At 58.2% G+C, this 17778-nt stretch overlaps 1 protein-coding gene across 3 annotated transcripts; it reads right to left on the bottom strand.

The window, feature by feature from the left end:
• Window positions 1–205: 205 nt before the first annotated feature.
• Window positions 206–17388, bottom strand: FLCN (folliculin). Of its 3 annotated transcripts, none has more exons than XM_068529580.1 (13): window positions 17192–17388; window positions 13427–13634; window positions 12708–12983; window positions 11305–11451; window positions 10081–10302; window positions 9073–9233; window positions 7604–7695; window positions 5925–6115; window positions 4386–4499; window positions 3471–3594; window positions 2339–2470; window positions 2119–2224; window positions 206–1454 (listed from the first exon to the last, which is right to left on the bottom strand). In XM_068529580.1, exons 3-13 carry the CDS (start codon window positions 12954–12956, stop codon window positions 1253–1255), a joined length of 1740 nt encoding a protein of 579 aa, XP_068385681.1. In that variant the 5' UTR covers window positions 12957–12983; window positions 13427–13634; window positions 17192–17388; the 3' UTR covers window positions 206–1252. The 3 variants fall into 3 exon arrangements, with proteins under 3 accessions (XP_068385681.1, XP_068385680.1, XP_068385682.1); XM_068529579.1 differs by lacking the exon at window positions 17192–17388 and adding an exon at window positions 17023–17106; XM_068529581.1 differs by lacking the exon at window positions 17192–17388 and adding an exon at window positions 17023–17106 and having other exon boundaries at window positions 12708–12980.
• Window positions 17389–17778: the final 390 nt, after the last annotated feature.

The following is a 17778-nucleotide window of genomic DNA, read 5'->3' as shown; positions in this document are numbered from 1 at the left end:
GACAATTAACCACAGTTTACTAAGTCTTCCCCTGGAAATTGTAAGCCTTCAGTAGAGTACAGAGTTCCAAAATAGTTATATCACTGGTGTTACTTTAACCATATTATTTTCTATGACTGATCCCAAGAAAATCTGAGGTATCAAACCAATAAAACCATGTAGTCAACAGTTTATAAAAATATATCTTTATTATTTCAATGTTCTTGCATGATACAAATACCTAGTCATATAAACATGGTCTTCCTGTTAAATATAAATTAAACACAAAAAACTATAAACAAATCAGCAAAATTACCGGAAAATCCTTCCAAACCATGAATCCTTATTAAAAATGTACACAGGGACGATGAACCTGTCTTAAACTACCATACTCTGAAACTTAACTGCAGCCAAATGTAAACGTTTAAAGAAGCAACAGAGGGCAAAGTGATACGGAATAAAACTATGATGGGTTTCTCAACTCCCCATACAGTGAGCCAGGCCAGTCAAACGACTCCATCTGACATTTCAGCAAAGTATCCTCTTTGTGTAAAAAAGATCAGGGTTTGTCCTCAAGCTACAGGGTAATTTCAAAGCAACCACAGAAGAGCATGGCCAGAAGACTTGGGCGTCAGGTAACTTCAGAACACGAATTCCAGATGATTCAAAGACGAGGAAAACATCCACTCCACCCCAAAAGGCATTCCCAGAGCCCTAACTTAAAACCAGATTACTAACAATAACTACGGATCAGAACACAACCTGAAAATTCACAAAACTCACATATGCATGCACTACCTGGAAAACCCTTGCTGAACTTCAGAATAGAAAGGTTCAACCTCAAGAGAGGGTATGACATTGCGGCTAAGATACCCAAGGCGGAGCTGGCCTGACATGTTTCCCTGTAAATTTTGAGATCAGCATCCATGAGAGGCATGAGATGCACACCTTCCTCACGTTCTTCTCTCCCAGGGGTGCGCGAATGCAGGGGACTAACTGTCACAAGTCTCCCACTGCCCTCTTCAGGGCTGGAGCAATTCAAATAGCTTGTGGGGTGGTGCCAAGAACAACACCAGGCCCACATCCCACACAGAGGGCAAAGTTCAGCCCCAACATTTTCCATTCCTTACTAGGAAACAGCTTCATGCCAGCAGTTTGGAAACGGGAGGACAGCCTGAGAATGCCATCAGAGACCCGTGTCTGAGCTCCACGGCAAGGATGGACGTCACCACATCCCAGGAGGCCTACCCAGACACAGAGCCCCAGGACGGGGTCAACTGCGAGGTTCTGAGGCCATGGGGCTGCGGACCGTGGACATGAGGTGTGACTTGTAGGTCTTGCTCAGGCCTGTCATCCAAAACTTGAGCAGCTTGACATTGTCCTCCTCAGACGCTCCGAGGATACTCAGGAGCTTCTGTGTGTCCTCTTTGGGCCGACTATCCACCTTGGTGAATTTAAAGAGGACCTTCACTTTGCTGTAGAAAACCAAAACCAAACACTCAGCGACCGCAGAACCGTCAGCAGAGTTCTGGTCCTGGGGCCTAAACGGCTTCAAGACCAGCAATGCTCGACAGGCAGAGCGGGAAGTGAAACAGGAGAGACAGCACGGCAGAGTGGCAGCTCGCGCCTGCACCCAGGGTCTCCCATTTCCCCACCGGTGCTAACGCTGGTGCAGCCAAACAGGGAGATTAAAAAGACAAATGTTCCTCCCATTCATAAAAGGGACAGGTGGCTCCTAAGCTCCACTGTACTGTCTGAAATCAGAACAATGTTTGACTAATTAAATTTGACAGAAAATTACTAAGAAGGCGGGAGGAAATACAGTAACTTGCTTATCATATAAGGAGGGAACATCTGCTACCCGACCTTCCAATTCTTAAGTTAACTGAGCATCAAAAGTAAGTGCTTCCCTTGGAGAGCACAGAGCAGCTTGGGGCTCAGGGGTGCGGGCTCACCTGCTCAAGGTCACCCAGCCAGTTCAGCAAGTGGTGGAGCCCTGCACCTCTCCTCCGCACCCCCTCCCGCAGTGGCCACGGCCTCACCTCTGTCTCTGGAAACGGCTCCTGCTTCACCTGCTGCCGGCAGCCCAGCCCTCCCCTGAAAGCACAGACTCTAGGGGCCGAGGCGGCGCCTGCTTACTTCATCCACTCCTCCTTGAGGCAGACGAGGCACTGGTCGACCACGTCCACCGACAGATTCTGGTTGGTCAAAGCCGCTTCCACTTTACTCAGGATGGTGGGGCCAGCTGGGGACAAGCGGGGCACAGCTGGGGGGTCAGCACGGGGAGGGCAGGGGCGGCCTCAGCCCTCCCCCCAGTCTGCTCGCCGGGGAGAGAGCAGCCCCGCTCAGCGGCACCCACCTCGGTCTGCGGCTACAGCACTCCCACTGGTCACCACGAACTCGTGCTTGCTGAGGGACTGCTCGTCCTCGCACCCGGCCGGGTGCAGGCTGGAGCGAGCGGCCGTGTGCACTTCCACCACCACAGCAAACTCTGCGGCGACACAACACACGCTGCCCGTCAAGTGCTCTTCACCCCGGGACCAAGCCCCTCATTTTGCGCCTCCCAATCATCTCGGATCATCTGGGGAAAACTCCAGCCTCCTGAGCTGAACACTCTGGCACTTAAAATCTTTCGTAGCTTGTGAATAGAGTTAAGGGTTCACTTTTGACTCAGTTAAGCTAATAATGCACTGTATTATATTACTACAAATTACTGAGTATACCTCCATTGGTCTAATACTAAACAGCCCTGGGAGAGTGGTCCCGCTACAACATAACCCATTTTGCAGATGGGGAAACAGACTCAGAGAAGCTAAGTGACTTGCACAAGGTCACACGGCTAGTGGTGGTAACAATATCAAGCCCATCTCTGACACTAGAGCCTGTGTTCTGAACGCTACCTCTTGGACTAACGGCCCAGCCTGGTTGCTGAGAGAGTGACAGCTCTGTGACCAACCTTCCCACCGCGCTCACGGATGTGCCTGGAGGAGGCCTAGACGTGCCAGATGCAGGGACGTGCACCCACAAAGGGATGTGCTGACTCCTGACCCCCCGAGACCAAGCATGAGGTATGCCCATCAGCTCCCTGGCTCTCTGTCTAGAGCAGTAAGCTCGCCAGTCCTCAGGGCGGAGGGGAGCAGAGCAAGGGCCACCGAGCTGAAGAGCACCAGGGACGGACTCAAGGCAGATAAAAACAGGAGAACAGGAAGAGGAAGGAAGACCACGAGGCGGGGGGCTCAGTCCAGCGGGCCTCCTGAACCCCCCTCAGGGCCCCAGGACTGGGACCTGTGAGCTGCCCAGCCCAACCCTCACCCGTCTTCAAGACAGACACTAGAAGCCAATGTCATGGGGAAAGCTGGTCCTGCAACGTGGGTCTTCCCGCCTGAGGCCAGCAGGCATCGCCCTCAAACCCGCAGCTGAGGTCCAGTCACGTGGTTTCTCTTCTGAGCCCTGACGTGCAGGGGCTCAGCCCAGACCGACGCGGCACGCACCTGAGGCCAGCACGTGGGGAGGGATCTGCACGTGGGGGCCGAGCCCCAGGAAGTTGCAGCGGTAGGCCTCCTCGTACTGGCTGCTGTAAGGGATGACGCGCACACAGCCCACGGGCAGCATGGTCTGAAGAACAGAACCACCCAGAACTGAGCGCTGCCCCGCCCGAGTCCCTCACCCACACCCCATGCGCCCCCTGCAGCTCGGTCCAGAGCCCTCTCCTCCCAGAAGGCGTCGCCCACCTGGCCCCTCTCATCCCAGCCCGCCCTGCAGGGTTAACTCTTCCATCATTCTCCGACTTCTCGGATGTCTGTCTCTTCCCTCACCCGCCAAAGGGATTCTAAGCTGTCTGAGAGAGTGTTTCGTCTTGTGCCTTCACGGGCCCAGGCAGAGGGCTGGCACGCACACACGCTCAGAGCCGGACCTGGGCCTTGGCACCCCCTACACCTGTGGGACGGAGACAGCACGCCACACGTGCACTCCGGCCGGCCCATCCATCAGCCTCTGTGCAGAGGACCACGCGGGGACCCAGGCCCGCCTCTGCGGCACAGGTGGCTTCTCAAAGGGACGCGGGGCTTGGGGAAGGGCGGATGGGAGAGCGGTCAGTCTACCAGGACAGCACAGACTCCTTGCTCGAAATCAAAGCCAAAAATGACTACCTTTTTTTTTCTTTCATTTTTTTTTGGCCGCGCTGCACAGCCTGTGGGATCTTAGTTCCCTGACCAGGGATAGAACTTGGGCCCTTGGCAGTGAAAGCACAGATGAATACCATTTTTAACACTGGAGAAGAACACAGATCTTAGATTCAGGCATGAACGTCTGCAACGAGTCTCTGACACATCTTGACAGATTTTTTAAAAACCCACTAGGCCAATACCGTCCTGCCACAAAACACAAAGGAAAGAAGATCCTCTCACCCGAAGAACTTCAAAGGCTGAATGGACAAGGTCTGCGTCTCTACTTTTCCAGATCACCTGGTTCCCCATGAGGACGTGCCAGGCCAGTGTGCGGAAAGATGGGGCACCCAGGACCTGAAAAACACGGTGCACTGCTTTCTGTCCAGAGGAAGTTATTTGTGTGTTCGTCTAGAAACTTTCTCTGTAGAGTGAAGGAAGACGGGCAGGAGAAAGGAAGTCACCTATCTTCTCGGGGAGGCTGGGTGACTTGCCCGAAACCAGGAGGAGGAATGGCCCTGTACTCACACCTGAAGGTCCGACCCCAGAGCTCTTGTACACTTCAAGATCTTTTCCCCGATTCTATTTTTAAAGACTTGAAGCAAAGTATTAGCTCTTGGCAACATGTACCTTCTCTCTCTACACCCTTAACTTTGGCCTAACCACTCGAAAGAGAGCCAGGGTTTTGAGTCTTCAGCACCGAGGAAGAGCTCAGTCTCGATGCCAGCAGCCCAGGGCTGCCCCGCTGAGCGGATCCACGTCCGGAGCCCCAGCCTCTAACCATGTCCTCTGGGGCTGTGAGTCTCTCAATCTAGAGGTTGGGACTTCCTCATCTGTCCTGTTTTTATCCTGCTTTAATCAACTCTAATTAACTCCACGGCACTGACATTCTAGAAGAGCTCAGCCTGTTGTCTTAGGGCTTGTGAACATGGCCAGAAAGAGAGAGCAGGCTGTAACACTGCCTTTCAGCAAAGCCCACCAGCCCCCAGGGACTCCCCCTCCGGTGGAACTCAAGATCCCCTCCCACTGCAATCCATTAGCTGTAACCCACTGTAATCAACAGGACTGCAGCCAAATCAAGGACAATCTGAATGAATGGTTTTCACCCCAAAGCCCCACAGAACACCTGCCGGTAAATCAGGCTTTACTTCATTTTCCAAAATAGAAATAACTGTTTTCTGATACAATTCATGCTCAATGTAAAAGTAAACAGAGAGAGTGTCTAAGGAAGGACAGCCTGCTTTGTGATCTAGCGGTCACTCCCCCCTGCCCTCCCGTGTGGTGAGACCCGTGGCGTCGGCGAGCACCCCCGACGGTCACACCGGCCCCCCCCCGCCCCCCCCACACTGCAGGGCAGGCTCCTGCCCCTACCGAACAACGGGCCATTGCTCGGATGCAATTCCTAGGGTCGTACGTTCGGGTTGTTTCCAATTCTTTGTAAGAAAGGCCACTGTTTTCAATTTGCAAAGCATCTATGCTGTGCGCAAACCAACAATGCTGTTCAATTCCTTTAGAAGGTTCCAGAATGACAAGATTAGAGAACTATGAGAAGCCAACCGTTGGGCCTTTCTTTAGAGAAACCCCGTCCATCCTCACCGAGCCTGGGGCTAAGACACCCCAGATGCCCCCTGTCATCTTCAGCCACCCACCAAGAAGGTTCTTGGTCACCCCTGAACACAACAGACCCAAAGGACAAGGTGTGCTGGATGGAGATGAGCCGGAAGGAGAGGACAGGGCTTTGTCCTGAGTTTCTGATCCAAGCTCTACCCCTCTACCACCTACCTGCCTCATGTGCCGAAGGGATTTAAAGACAGAGAGCTTTCGGGGCTGCCAGTTTCCACAGTCTGAGAGCAAGGACGAATCCGCTGGGCACTTGGTCAGCTCCCGCCCCTCGGCCCCCTCGGGCAAGACAGGGGTTTTCTCCTCCTCTTCAGCCTCAGAGTTGCCCCAGCTTTCTGATTCCTCTTCCAAGTCTGCAAGACAGACAACACATTCAGTTACGAAATGTGCGGCCCTAGATTCCCTCGTTCTCTGGATGCAAGTCTTTGCACACGACCACTTCAGCCCAAGGCATCCCGTGGTTAAACCAGCCAGAAGGCTACTGATTCCTGGTTCGGACCAGCTGTCTACACTACCTGCCGCCACTGGAGCCCTGGGGTGGGCCAGGGGCGTTCAGTCTGCTATGTTGTGTCCACTGCCGGCGGGAAAAGTCAAGTCAACGGTAAGGACGGTACAGTGTGGGGGCGCTACCCTGAAGATGTCCACACACTCTGTCCTTTAGTCCTCTCGCCTGCCCTGGGTCAGTACCGTTCTCCCCGTCTTACAGAAAGGAATACCTGCTACATCAATTCATCGTCACGACAACCCCAGGCCTGCAGCACCCTCACTGCACGGCTCGAGGGAAGGGGCCCTGCCGTGCACACAGCACACACACGTCCTGGAGCCCGGAGCGGAAGGCACGTCTGTACAGCTGCAGCGTGTGCTCTGAAGCCCCATGCTCACCATGCGACCAAAACACAGTCCAAGCCGTGACGGTGAGCACTGCATGCCTGCACTCCTCTCTCTCCCGACACACGCGGCTCTCCGTGCAAATAAATCTCACCAGCAGACTGCCCTCGCCACCTTCACCAACCTAGAAACGTGTGATCGCCACGATAAATGGTTCCGGGCCGACCGTACCGTGAGGGCGCGAAAGTGGACCGCGCTTCTGTCTCCTCTGAGCGAGCCCTGCCCTGGATGAACCAGCCCGCCCTCCCCTTCGCAGGGAAGCCTGCTCAGATGCAAGTCACCGGACGACAGGAACAAGCCTGAAACAGCTCCAGCTTGTTAAAGTCAATCATTTGCAAAAAGCAGCACGTTGTAACAGAGGACACACAAGAGGCATCATGAGTCTCGTTCACCCCGCCCCACATTTGAGATCCTGGACCTATGTCACTGAAAAGCCAGTATCTCCAAAAGAAAAGCAGACTCCCAGACTCCCCTGGGCAGTTACTTAGAACACCCAGATGTGGAGATCTGATGGCAAACCTGGGGAGGGAGGCCCAGTTACCAGGAGGCTTGGGAACCACCACCCTGATGAAAACCTCGGGTCCAACTGAACAAAGCACAACATTTTACTGTTGAAGAGCAGCGAGCAGGTACCCATCCAGACAGGCCGAGTAAGTGCTTCTTGTACAATAGCGACACAAAAGCCTCACTCAACCCACCTCTCCAGAGCGACAGCCCCGGGGATGGTCTTTCCCAACCTGCCCGGACAGACGCTTACACGTGACTGTCAAGGAAGACGAGGCAGGAAATCACAATAAAACCACAAAGAGCAAAGGGCCAGCTTTTGTGGACGCTGCTTCTGGGGTCCCCTCCGTCAGCTCTCTCTGCTGGGATGGAGGAGAGGGGAGCTGAGCACGGAACGACCCCAGGCCACCGCCGGCAGGGGCTCCCAGCACGAGCACCTCCCAGCTCACCCGCAAGCTGCTCCATCTGGACCAAGGTGTCCTCAGTGGGCGCGCCTTCCAGGAGCTTCTCGGTCAGCCGGCTGCCGCACGCCTTCAGGAGCCTGGGAACAAAGTGTCACCTATGCAGTGTTCTCGCCAAAAGGAAAACTAGACCCGAGGCCAATCCACCCTCTTGAGCTAACAACTGGTTAACAGAAAACATGGGCATAAAAGAACGAGCTGAGTACCACCACGAGGATTCGACCAGCCAGAGGGGCTCCTACAGGACGCACAGCCCAGGCCTCCAACAGAAGGCAGGGAGGCTGGGGCAGAGGCGCACGAGGCGCTGCTCTAGACTCAGAGGCCTGGCACGATCCGCGCCCTGTGTGGTGGTGCACGGGTCCCAATGCCAGGGTCAACTCTGAGGCAAAGCAGGAAAAGTGAACATGGACGGGGCTGCATGATGCTAAGGGATGAGTCCATTTTGTTGGATGTGATAATGGGTTTACGGTTGAAGTGATACAACTAAGATTTGCTTTAAAAGACATTCCGGAAAAACCAAAGTGAAGGACAGATGAAAAAGCAGTAAAATGTCGCTAACTGCTAAAGTAGGAGGGTGTGAAGTTCGTTGTAGTATTATACTTTGGGTCTATCTGAAAATTTCCCAAATTAAAATAATTTCTAAAAGACAAGAGGAACTGTATGTCGGGTGGGGGAGACAAATATTTTTCTCTTTAGTTTGCAGGTTCTCAGGAGCTGCACTCAAGGATTTACATGTGAGGAACGTCACCCACACCAGGACCTGATTTAGGTGGTGCTGCACAGGAATGAGAATCTGGGGGTCTTTGGAAGGAGCGTATCCTGCAGTGGGAGGAACAGAAACAATCTGTGGCCGGAGGACAGACTGTGGTGGTTCCTAAGTGTGTCCACAAATCTGTCGATACTCCTCCCTTCCAAAGGCGGAGACCGGTCCTCCCCTCCCACCTAGGCTGAGCTACTTCTAACAAGAGCAGGTGCAGGCAGGGCCTGTGTGCGCTGAGGCTGGGTCGCGAGAGCCAGCAGAGCCCACCTCACTCTCCCCGCATCACCCGCACGACCACGGCGAGGAGAAGAGGCCTCCCGCCCACGGCCAGACCAACCTGCCGGCCCCGAGGGAGCCCAGCCTTCAGACGACAGCAGCTCCGCCTGAGAACCAGGGCCAGAACGGCCCAGCTCAGCCCAGCTCCGAGTCCTGACTCACAAGCGCCGTGCAAGACAAGCATTCACTGCTGCTCACAAAAAGGGAGACCACTAGTCTTGGTCTAGGAACTTCACCTTAAAGTATCGCTGGGAAGTGAGCTCCGCCTAAACGCGACTTCCATGCACTCAGGGGCGAGGAGGACCGAACCCAGTTCAGGACTCACGCGTCACACCACAGGCCTGTCAGCAACTGTCCCCCCCCAACCTAGGCACAGTCCGGCCAACACCCCAGCAGCCACGAGAAGACCGAGTCTGGTTACCAGGCGAAGGAGGTGTGCAGGCACGCCCACAAGCTGTCATCGTTCGTCAAGGACGTCAGCGAGCGGGCAGCGTTGCCGTTCCTTTGGTGCAGGAACGGTGTGAAAGCAGTGTTCATCCTCTGGGCACGCTGCGGGCACCCAAACTGCTCCGCCTCAAACACCTGACACACAAGGGGAAGGGGAAAGACCCTTAACAACAAGACCAGCCGGCAGCCCAGGCCCCAGTCTGCTCTCTGGACCAAGAGCAAAGCACGGCCCCCGGTCTCATCCCAGAGAGAACAGCTCTGTCCCCCAGCCGGATCAGGAGCCGCCCGAGAAGAGGCTCAGTTAGGAGTCTCTCCTGCAGCCTCCCCGACGCCGATGAGTCGGCACCTGACGGGGCTCAGGGGGCGTCCGCGCTTTCCAGGCACCCCCGTTCCCAGGCACGGGGGGCGTCCACTGCTCAGACCCTGTGTGGGCGGGACACGTGACCACTTCCTGCGAGGAGGGGCGAGGAGCCAGGCCTCCGGCCCCACCTGCGCACCCCAGCAGGCAGCTGAGCAGCAACGCCACTCCAGCCTGACCACAGCGAGCAGACCCCTGCTTGCCGGCGATGGACACAGAACAGAAACAAGCCGCTGGGGTTGAAGCACTGCTTGTTACCAGAGCACCACCGGCCTATCCTGGGCGGCCCCGGAGGTGCAGGGCCGTCGCTGGAGATGCACGGTAGGTGCGGGTCTGCCACACCGTTAGTGGACACGCTGCTGAAACGACGGTCAGAGGAAGCAGAGACAGCGGGGATCAAACTAGGCATCTGACTGCAGCAAAGCCAGAGCCAAACGAGAGGCAGGACAGTGACAGACTTGAGAGAGACCACTGAAGCCAGCAGCGCCGGCTGACCCCGGGCTTATCGCCGCGACTCCGACTCCGCGGCGGCCAGGGGACCCCCAGGCAGGAACGCCGCCCTGCTCCTGGCCCCTCGCACAGAGCCCTCCCTCCCCGCCACCCACTGCCCTGCCTCGGGGCCACCTTGAGCGCCTTGCCCTGGAGCTCGTCGATGATCCCACGGATCTTGCCCAGCAGGAAGGGCCAGGAGTTGATGAGGTAGATGCGGTCCATCATGATGGCGATGACGCTGTACCAGCGCTGGAAGCCCCGGGCCAGGCTGTCCTTGATGAAGAACGTGTGGCTGAACACAAAGCCGTGCTGCTCGTCCCCAAAAAAGATGGGGCCCTCGCGGCCGGGGCACACCTGGGACACAAGGACAGCCGCTCCAGGACACCGCCCTCTGCACGCTGCAGCAGTCAAACCCTGCCGCTCAGACTTTTCTTTCTGCCATAATTAATCAGCGTCAGTTACAGGGAGAGTGGAAAGGGCAGGGATGAGAAAGGAAAACTCTGCTTTCATCTCTCCTGTGATGGAACTTCCTAAAGAGAACGTTTGTTACCATGAAACCCAAGGGCCAGTAGGTTCGTTAATTTTTCTTACCTCGAGTCATAACTAACTCATATACAAGTATTGTATCTACCCCAGGCTCAGATTTGCCAACATCACTCATCTGGAATATACCAAAGAACCAGCAAGTCCAAACAGCCACTGCAGAGTCCACGTAATAAAAAATCTGCATGTGTTATGTGTAGGAGAGAACCTGGGTCTCCCTCACACCACACCCACTCTTACACACAACCCCACCAGACACCATCAGCTGCCCACCAGCAGGGACACAGCCAGGCGGGCACATGGCAGCAGCGAGTGAGGACGATCAAGTGGGGCAGTGTGAGGACGATCAAGTGGGGCAGTGACAGGAAGTGTGAGCGACTAGACTGTGAACTCTCTGTGACAAAGACACAGAAGCTAAGACAACTCGACAACGGCAGCCGCGTGTCTTAGAAACACAGACTCACGCCTCGGTCGGCTCAGAGAGCACGTGATGAGCACTGAGGCTGTGACGTGACAGAGACGATAAGAAGGTGACATGTGATGGGAGCCACACACCTACTAACACTTCACACCTTAGCAACACGTCCACGAAGAACGAATAATGAAAGCCTGGTGCTTAAAACGGTAAGTTAGCAACAAACCGGGGTGCAACGTGACTCACTCCAGAGACCAGCCCTGCCGTCTCCAGGACCTGCCCGGCCGTCTCCGGGCTGCCGTCTGCCTTCCTTCCCATAGCCGACACCGAGCTTGCTCAGGGCGTGCTGGCGTGCACGTGAGCGACTCTCGCAGAGGCGCCGGGTCACGGGTACTCACCTCACAGCTCAGGCTCCGCACACAGGCCTGGCGGACGATGCTGAAGAGCTGGGGGTGGTTGGGGTGCTGGTGACTGACGTACTTGATCGAGGTCTCCTTGTCATGGCTGATGTACCCGGGATGCCCTGCAGCGAGTGACCGGCAGCCCTGCCCACGAGAAAGAAAAGAAAACCAGTTAGCCGGCAACACGCTCGCTGACTCGTATGCAAATCTCAAGCAGAAAACTCAATCTGTTTTCGCATAAAAACAACCGGCTCCTAGAGTTATACTTGACTGAGGATTTCCGTGTTTCCCGAGTAGGAAAGTCAGGATGCACACATCACAAAGGTCGTCAGAGGGCATCGAATCTACTGAGCACGGAGGTCACCGGACCTAATCTACTGGCACTTACGCAGCAGGGATCCCGAAGAGCTCTGTACCCATCACCTCACCTAATCCAAGGAGCAAACCTGTGAGAGTTACCGGGAGAATCCCCACCTCACAGGCGGCAAAACTGAGGCCCGGAGCCTCCGTCCTCGATCCGGGCACGACCACTTGGCAGGGACCTCGTGCCAAGGGAGGCTGCCACACTCTGGCACTGGCGTGGCCGCCTGAGAACACACGCTCAGACCCCCTGCCATGGGGAAGGAACCGGACCGGCGGCCCTGGCTGCTGCCCCTCTGAAGCCACCGTCATGCTGGCGCCAAGGCTGCGCGCCCCGGCGGCAGCCCCCAACCTGGGACTGCGCACAGAGGCCCCGGAGCCAGCCCCTCCCTGGGCGATGCAGGACGCCTCCCAAGGCCGTTCCAGCTCAAGGACACGCCCCCAAGGCCCCCCGCCGCCCAGGCCTCCTTCCTGCCTGCCTCTCCATCACAGGCAGCGGACGATCACAGCGGAGGGCCCTCCCCACCTCTTCTCCCCGCCCTCGATCCCTCACAATCCATCAGTCAAGCTCGAGCTCACCGACTGCTTCTCAGTGGAACCAAGCTAACACGGCTGGATTTCTGTCCACCCTGTAGTGACAGGGCCAACGCCACCCTGACTTCCAGTCCCGACCCAGGGCTCCACGTGAAAAAGCGGCCTGGTGCGGGGACCTAACCTTCATCCCCCAGAGCTCACGAAGCGGGCAGGGTGCCCGCGAGGAGGACGCCAGACTGAGGGGATGGGAGGCGAGGAGCCAGCACATGGACACGAGTGAGCGAGGGGAGGCTGGAAAGGCAGACCCAACGGTGGTGGCCAGTGTCTGCTGGCCCAGAGTGGTTTGAAAAAGCTAAAGCTGGGACGAAGGGAAAGGACCAGAGGGAAGGAAAGCAGCAAGCGCACACCACGTGGCCCACGCCTGTGAGGCCACGGCCATGCCGTGCGGCCTCCTGCCCACCCCCAGGAGGTCAAGCCCGAGCCCCAACGCCCCAGGAGACACTGGCCTCGCACATGTCCGACTTCTTGGGCCCCGGGCTGCTGGACTCTGCGCTGGCCCCTTCGGCCGGGCTGTGGGCGCGGACGCGGCTGCTCATCTGGATGCCGCCCTCCTCCTCCTCAGCCTGCTCGCCCCGGCCGGGGCCGTCCCCACTCCCCGCCCCTTGCGGGAGCGGGGCGTGCAGGACCTCTGTGCAAAAGAGCGTGCGGGGGCCATGAAGCTCGCAGAAGTGACAGAGCGCGACGATGGCATTCATGGTGCCCTGGAAACTGGGCCAGGCCTGCTGGGGAGAGGAGGGAAATGCCATGAGCTGGCCCCAGAGCCTGCCAGCTCCGGAGCCCAGCGACCTCTGCTGTCCTCAACGGGCTTCTGTCCAGCAGAGGCCGGTCACCCAGCCAGGCAGCACTGCCCAGCACCCACTCTGGGCCAGCACTGCATCGGCTGCAGGGGACACAAAGCAGACACCGTCCCTGCCCACAAGGAGTTAGGACAAAGAGGAGGGGAAACATAATGCGGGATCACACAGAAACCCTTCAGTCAGGACCGTGCCGGCAGGGCCACGAGGTGGGCAGATGGGGAGACACACACACACACGCACACACACACGCGCGCACGCACACACACGTGACGACGCCCTGGGGGCATCTGTTCCATGGACAGCAGCGGAGCGGCTCCCGTGTGCCGGGCGACGTTTCAGGTGATGTGACGCTGCCTCACGGAGCTTACCTTCCAGGCGGGCAGGGACGCGTGGCACACCGCTTCCTCTCGTGCGGTGACCGCGTTAGGGACACAAGGACAGGGGTCCAGGGCAGAGAAACACCGGAGGAGGTGGGATGTAGTTTCGGACGAAAGGGCTCCCAGGTGACAGCCGAAGGAACAGAGGGCGCCACGGGGGCTGAGGAGGGGCCGTGACGGGGTCTGAATGTCTGCAGAGCTGGGGGGGCGAGGGCAGAAGACAAGCAGAAGGTGGATTTTAGGGACCCTTCTAGGCCATGGTAAGACCCTGAACTTTTCTTCAGAGATTAGAGAACCTTCGGTGGGTTCTGATGAGAAACACAATAAATTAGAATGTTATTTTTAAAAGATCGTTCTGGCCACTGTGCAGGAGCCAGGGTGGACGCAGGGAAGCCAGCTGGCCCGGGCCAGGGCGGGCGGGGGAAGGCGCTGAGGACCGTCAGAGCGTGACTGTGTCCCGAAGAGATACGCAGACGCTGCTCACGGGCGGACTGTGGAGCACAGAGAGGGAAGCAGCGTACGTGGGAGACGGGAGAAGGCGGCCGAGAGCAGCGCCTACTAAGCCTCCAGTGGAGATGATGAGGACAGGCCACGGGAGATGGGAGTGGGGCAGTCAGGGCTGGGGGACCTGGGCCCCAGAGCTCAGACGTGCGAGGGAGGAAGAGCTGGTCAAGGTGACAAAGGAGGACAGGCAGTGAGGCAAAGTCCGGTATCACTCCGGAGACCACAGGAGCAAAATCGCCCTGGAGGAGGGCAGCAGAGGGCGGGGAGGGCGTGGCGGGGACGCAGGCGCACGTGCCCTCTGCGGGGAAACCTTAAGGTGGGGCGCCTGTCCACTGGGCTCCAGCAGGTAGTGGAGAAACAGAGGCGGGACAGTGACAGCCCAGACGACATGACACGTGTGACACAGCAGGGCCTGGGAGTCAGGCTAAAGTGGGAACACGTCTTCTCCAGACCACAGCATCCTAGACAGTAGCCGGGAGCCACGTGTGGCAGCTCAGATCTGAATTAATGACGATGAAGAGCCCCCTTCCTGTCTCACCAGCCACATGTGGCTCACGGCCGCCATTTTAAAAGGACAGCACAGACCGTGGGAGGGACATTTCTATCACCACAGGAAGTTCTCTTGGACAGCCGGGCTCAAAACAGTGAAGGACAATTTCGGTTACCAATGTCTGACTGAGTAGTGGACACCGGCAGGATCCAAACCCTCTTCTCTCTGGAGAACGCAACCCCCCATTACAGAATCAAAGGTCAGACATGCTCTGTGCTCAGCCCCTGGTCGGCAGGCGCAGGCCTGAGCATGGCCTGGCCAGTCAGAGGCACCTGCTTGGGATGCTGAACCCGGAGGACGGAGGCAGGGCAGCAGACAGTGTGAACACGCACGGCGGGGGCGGGGGCGGGGGCGGGGGCGGGGGCGGGGAGTCCGCGGAGCGGTCCCGGGGAGCGGCATCCTCGACCACCGGGCCCGGCGGGTCCCGCCACGGGCCCTCGAAAGGCCTCCCGCTGGCGGCCGCACTCGGAGCCACTTCTCTACCCGCCTGCTCGCTCTGCCACCACCCGATGTCTGCGGTCAACCACTCAGGTGACGCGGGCCGCCGCACCTGCCCGGCACAGGCTAGAGCGCGAGGGTCAGTAGGAGCCAACGCAAAAGAGACATCTGGGGATCAGACAGGGGACAGGAGGGGCAGCTGGCAGGCGTGGAGAGCCAGGGCACGGCGGGCTCCCAGAGGGAGGTGAGCAGCGGGACAGAAGACAGTGTAAGACAGGAGGACGTTCAGCTGGAAGACCCTGAGTTCCATGGAGGTTCTGAACAGCAGAGGACCAAGAGGGCAGGGCTGGTGAGAAAGGCCCAGAACGCCGCCCCAGACCTCCAGCGGCTCACTCCCCCTCACCGCGCGGCCTCTCCCGCCATGCCCCCTGCTCGGGGAGGGCCCTCGGCAGCGCTCACACCCAGCCATCACCCTCTCAGTTCCCGACACACAGCGGGCACCACGCTGACGGCTGGCAGACGAGTAAGGGAATTTAGGAGCTGCCTGGAGAGAGAACGGTTGTTGCCACAGAAAGGGGAACGCTCGTGGATGACGTCAACACGAACGTCTATACGCAACAGGGCCACACAGCCGCCACCCCGCCCAGGGGACAGCCAGCAAGGCCATTTCCAACGAGTCAGGCAGTGCAACGGCGGTCAACACCTCAGCTCTAAGGCCTGACGCTTGCTAGGTAAGGAAAAAAAATCAGAGGCAATTCTAAGAGCAGGGGGCATGGGGAAAAAAAAAAAAAAATTCAAGCAGCTTACAGCCAACCTCAAATGAGAACATCACACGGAGGAAGTGGTTCTGAATGATTCAGCAGGCCACCTGCCTGGTAAGCAGCAGGCGACAGAAAGCTGATGTTGTGGTCAAAGTCTACAGCAATGTTTCATAAAGAAGCCCTTGTGACACAAGTACTTACACTTAAACGTCTATATAAAACATAAGATATTTAAAAATATAAAGTCCTCACCCTTCCTGCTCTTGGTTATTAGGGGGCAGCACCCACCTCATGCCCATTTAACCCTTCCGACCACAGGCCACAGGCCCACCCTCACATGGGAAGGAGAGAGCAGAGGTGATGTTGCTAAGCTACTTCCCAGCATCCACGATCAAAGTGGGACGGGCTACTCTTACTTTGTTTTAAATGAGAAACACTCCTGTCTGACAAGAGTTCTCACTATTGGGATCAGGGCTGCCACAGCCTAGATAAAACTTAGCTCTCCAGACCTACGCACGCGGAAAAACGTCCGTCTCCAGCCCAGAGCAGCCAGGTGACCTCCAACAGGTCCAAATACCTCTCTCGGCACCAGCCTAAAGCTGAGCCCCACAGGCCTGGGAGAGAACTACGGCCCGTGGCACCCGAACTCGGGCAGCACGAGGCCGGGTCTCCACTCACTCTCCGATTCCAATCTCTATCGGATGCCCAGCAGTCCTTCCTTTCCAACCAGCCTTCCAGAAACCAAGAGGCAGAAACGCTCCCCCGCCCGACAAGCTCAACATTATACCTTGAAGGGTAGGGTCCTGTCCACGCCCCCTCCCACCGCGACAGTGACGTGAGCACGACCCTCTCCCGCGGTGCACCCTGGCCCGGGTCCCTCTACCCCACTGCGGTCCGCCCGAGAACCACGGAGGATTAAGGAGGCGCTGAGCACGGCAGCTCTCGACCCGCATCAGACACGCTGCAGCTCCCCGACGGCGGCCCGGCCTCCTGCACGGGGGACAGGCGTGTGACACCCGAAGGCACCGCGGCGTCGCGCCACTGTCACTCAACCACCGGTAACCTGGCGCCTCAGCATGTCCTCTCGGAGACCCGGGTCCCCCGGCCACTCCGAGGGCCCCCGCAGGGCTGCCAAGTATCCCCGCGCTGGGGACCCAGTGCCTCCGGCCGCCGCGACCCACCCCTTCCGCAACCAGGCCGCGCCCGACCGCACCCGCCGTACTGGTCGCCCCCTCAGCTCCAGGGTCGCCGGACCCCGCCCCCCGCCCCTCAGCCCGGCCTCCCCGGCCGGCGGGCTCGGCCCCCCTCGCCCTGGACCGCGCGGCCCGACTGACCGGACAGGCCGGGGAGCCGCCCTGGCTCCAAGCTCCAGGTCGCGTCGCGTCGCGTCGCGTCGCGCCGCGCCCCCCTGCTGAGTCTCCGGCCCTCCCCCCTCCCCACACCCCACACCCCACACCCCACACCCTCGGCCTCCCTCCGGGTCTGCGGAATGGCTCCCCTCACCGTGTACCCTCACAGATCCGCCGCGCCCGCCTCGGGGCGCGTGACTCGGCCGGGCGGTACCACCGCCCGGGCCGTGGTGGGGGAGCGGGCCGTCCGACGCCCCCACCCCGCGAGGCACGCGGATCCCCGCCAGACTCGCAGCCCGGGAAGACAGCACGAGCCCAGCAGCTCCAAAGCCAGGCGGGACGCTGGCGTGGCTGCCCGACCCCCTGCGCCGCACCAGCCCGTGCCCCCACCGAGAAGCCCGGAGTGGTTCCGCCCGCGCGGGCGGGAGCGGCGGAGGAAACCATTCCAGGAGGGGGGGAGGATGCTTTAATTAAAAAAATATTTTTTTAAGAGATTTGAGGAAAAATATATCTATCCTAGGACTCCCAGTCCACAACGAAGGAAGAAATAAAGAGAACGTCGCGACGTTATAAAGGACGCTGTAATTCCTTTTGGTTTCACCGTTAGTTTTCATTAAATTTCCGATGGAACCAGTCTTCGGTGGAGCGTGCGGGCAGGGGGAGGGGCGGGAGGCGGTCGTCCGGTGACGCACGAACTGCGCGACGCCGGGGGAGGCGGGGCGGGGTGCGCATGCGCAATTG

This window comes from Eschrichtius robustus, chromosome 20 (genome assembly GCF_028021215.1).
Source record: "Eschrichtius robustus isolate mEscRob2 chromosome 20, mEscRob2.pri, whole genome shotgun sequence".
NCBI lineage: Eukaryota > Metazoa > Chordata > Mammalia > Artiodactyla > Eschrichtiidae > Eschrichtius > Eschrichtius robustus.
This window is presented reverse-complemented; position numbering and strand designations above follow the sequence as displayed.